Here is a 3,361-nt window from a genome sequence, read left to right as displayed (position 1 = left end):
ACTGTGAGTTGGGTCTGACTCCACGACAGTGAGTTTTTTTTTTTTTTTCATATACTACCATCACTGGAGTCTTTGAAAATAGCATAGCTAATAGGGCCTTGTAGATAATTTACTATCTTAGTTTTGACAACACTGTGTTTCCATCTTCAAGCTAGACTCTAGTGTCCTTCCTTTACAACAAATATTTATTGAAAACTTTTAGTGGCTTAATAGGGTTGGGGGCAGGGAGGAGCCAAGGACTGGGGGTTTATATTGGTGTAAGACATGGCCCTGCTTTCCAGGACTGCTGTTGAATGGCTGTGAAATAATTAACATAAGGGGGCTAGGAAGTCAGATGAGGAGCTCTGGTGGCTCAGTGCCTAAGGCATTTGACTGCTAACCAGAAGACTGGTTGTTCAAACCCACCAGCCACTCCATGGAAGGAAGTCGGGCAATCTACTTCCATAAAAATTTACTGCCGTGGAATCAACTTGATGGCAGTGGATTTGGTTTTTGGTTTTCTTTTAGGAAGTCAAATAAGGGAGTGTTTCTCTCTGTTTTCTGTATTATTTAGAGTCAACTGCCTTCCATTTTTGTAAATTCTGTTTTGCTTTTCTCCCCTAGAATATCGTGTTAAGGAATGGCACTGAGACCTTTGACTCTTGGGAGAAGCCTCCTCTGCCTGTGTATACCCGGTTCTATTTCTTCAATGTCACCAATCCAGAGGAGATCCTCCAAGGGGAAACCCCTCAGGTTACAGAAGTGGGGCCATACACCTACAGGTGAGTCTCATGCCTCCCTGTCACACTGGAAACACTGGAATAACCACTCTGTGGTCTGAGTCCTCATCTCTCCTTCAAAAAACACCCTACAGTGTTTTGAGTACAGGTTTTGGTTACATTCTGTCTGAAATTCTGCTAGTAGTTGGCACCAAACCAAAGACCAAATGCACTACCGTGGAATTGGATCTGACTCATGGCGACCCCTCCTGGGGTTCCCTATGGAAGTGGAAGTAGATTGACCAGCCTTCCTTCCAAGGAGTGGCTGGTGGGTTTGAACCGCCAGTCTTTTGGTTAGCAGTTAAATGCCTTAGGCACTATACCACCAGAGCTCCCAGTGGCACGTGTGTGTGGTTTCTCAGCAGAGCATGAAGCTTTGTGAACTGGGCTGAGTCTTATTGTGTTATGTTTAGAAATAGAGCTACTTCCTCCTAAGTTGGCAGAATGTAGTTATTTTTATTTTTTATTGGCTATTTATTTAAAAAATTTTCTTGTGATAAAATACATATAACCTAAAATTTGCTATTTTAACCATTTTTAAAGTGTACAGTTCAGTGACATTAATTACTTTCACAATGGTATACAACCATCACAGCTATCTACTTCTAAAACTTTTTCATCGCACCAAGAAGAAATTTAGCACTCATAAAGCATTGACTCTCCATTTTCCCCTGCCCCAAGTGCCTGGTAATCGTATACCTACTTTGGTCTCTATGCATTTTCCTGCTCTAGAAAGTTTGTAGAAGTGGGATCATGCAGTATTTGTTCTTTTGTGTCTGGCTTAAGGAGCTCTGGTGGCTCAGTGCCTAAGGCATTTGACAGCTAACCAGAAGATTGGTGGTTCAAACCCCCCAGACACTCCATGAAAGGAAGACTGGACAATCTACTTCCTCAGAGATTTACCACATCGGAAACCCAATGGGAGTTGCTATGAGTCAGAATTGAGTCGATGGCAGCGGGTTAGGTTTTTTTTTTTTTTTTTTTTGGTCTGACTTATGTACTTAATGTAATATTTTCAAGGTCCATGTGGCGTCATGATTTAGATTAGAACTTCATTTCTCTTTATGGCTGGATAATATTCTATTGTATACACCACATTTTGTTTGTCTATTCATCTGTTGATGGGTATTTGAGTTGTTTCCATAATGTGGAAATTATCCTATCACCGACAGCATTGTACTTCACGATAGATCTTGAAACATTCTTTGTGACGATGAATGCCACACCATTCCTATTCAATTTGTCATTCCAGGCATAGTAGATCATATGGTTGTCTGATTCAAAATAGCCAAAACCAGTCCATTTTAGCTCACTAATGCCTAGGATATTGATCTTTATGCATTCCATTTCATTTTTGACAACACAGAATTTTCCTAGATTCAATGTTTTGTACATTCCACATTGCAATTATTAATGGATTTTTACAGCTGTTTTTTCTCATTTTGAGTCATACCACAACAGCAAATGGAGGTCCCAAAAGCCTTACTCCATCCACATCATTAAGGCTGGCTCTACTCTGAGGAGGCAGCTCTTCCCAAGTTTTTGAGTGCCTTCCAATCTAAGAGACTCATCATCCTGCACTGTATCAGACAAGGTTTCTGGGCTGTTCCTAAAGTTTTCCAGTAATATATAGCAGTGTTTCACTGCTATTCCTAAGGTTTTCACTGGCCAATTCTTTGAGAAGTGGATAGCCCCTTCTTTCTTCTGAGTCTGTCTTAGTCTGGAAACTTTGCTGAAACCTGCCCACCATGGGTGACCCTGCTGGTATTTGAAATACTGGTGGCGTAGCCTCCAGCCTCACAGCAACACGCAAGCCACCACAGTAGGACAAACTGACAGATGAGTGGTAGAGTGTTGTCCGGTGCTGTCAAGTCAGTTCCCACTCATAGTGACCATGTTGTTGAGGGTCTTCTTGTTGAGCCACCGTGTCAGTCCATCTTGTTGAGGGTCTTCCCCTTTTTCATTGACCCTGTGGAACAGACCATCAGTTGCTCATATGCAAGTTAAGGTTGAAGCTAATAAGCTTACTAAGCATGATATTCTTCTCCAGGGACTGGCCCCTTCTGACAACATGATCAAAGTATGTGAGACGAAGTCTGGCCATTTCCTTTGGTCATTGTTCCACCTCTTGAGAAAAATACATGGGTTTTCTGATCACCAAAAAGGAAAACCTGATATATTTCTCCTAAAATGTCTTTTGGGTCTCATAAAAATGACCAGGTCTGATAGAGATTGGTGGAACCCCTGAGACTATGACCCTAGTTACCCTTTGGGCCTGGAATTGAACTCACTCTTGTGGCTTCCAGCCAAACAATAGACAGGCATATAAGGTGAACATTTATACCATGTAGGTGTACTGCTTAGAATCATCAACCATGGGAGATCAGAAGGGCAGTATTTGCATGGGGAGAAAGCTTAGAGGGCAGGAATGCATAGGAAAGAAGGACATAGGGAAAAGGTAACCACAGGGAGGAAGTGGGAAGAGAGCTGTTGTATTGTGGGGATTGCAATCAGTGTCATTAAACAAAATGTGTATGAACTGTTGTATGGAAAATGAATTTGCTGTGTAAACTTTCACTGAAATCACAATTAAAAAAAAAAAA

The 3,361-nt window shown here is 41.5% G+C and overlaps 1 protein-coding gene across 1 annotated transcript in view; it reads left to right on the top strand.

Moving 5' to 3' along the window:
- The window catches only part of SCARB2 (scavenger receptor class B member 2), a 140,026-nt gene that overhangs the window by 40,863 nt on the left and 95,802 nt on the right, over positions 1 to 3,361 (top strand). The window contains exon 2 of the mRNA XM_007949035.2: positions 604 to 761. Coding sequence (XP_007947226.1) covers positions 604 to 761 — 158 coding nt within the window. The remainder of the gene's footprint in view (positions 1 to 603; positions 762 to 3,361) is intronic.

Source organism: Orycteropus afer, unplaced genomic scaffold (genome assembly GCF_000298275.1).
Source record: "Orycteropus afer afer isolate SDZICR_OR568_19922 unplaced genomic scaffold, OryAfe1.0 scaffold00235, whole genome shotgun sequence".
Taxonomy (NCBI): Eukaryota; Metazoa; Chordata; class Mammalia; order Tubulidentata; family Orycteropodidae; genus Orycteropus; species Orycteropus afer.
This window is presented reverse-complemented; position numbering and strand designations above follow the sequence as displayed.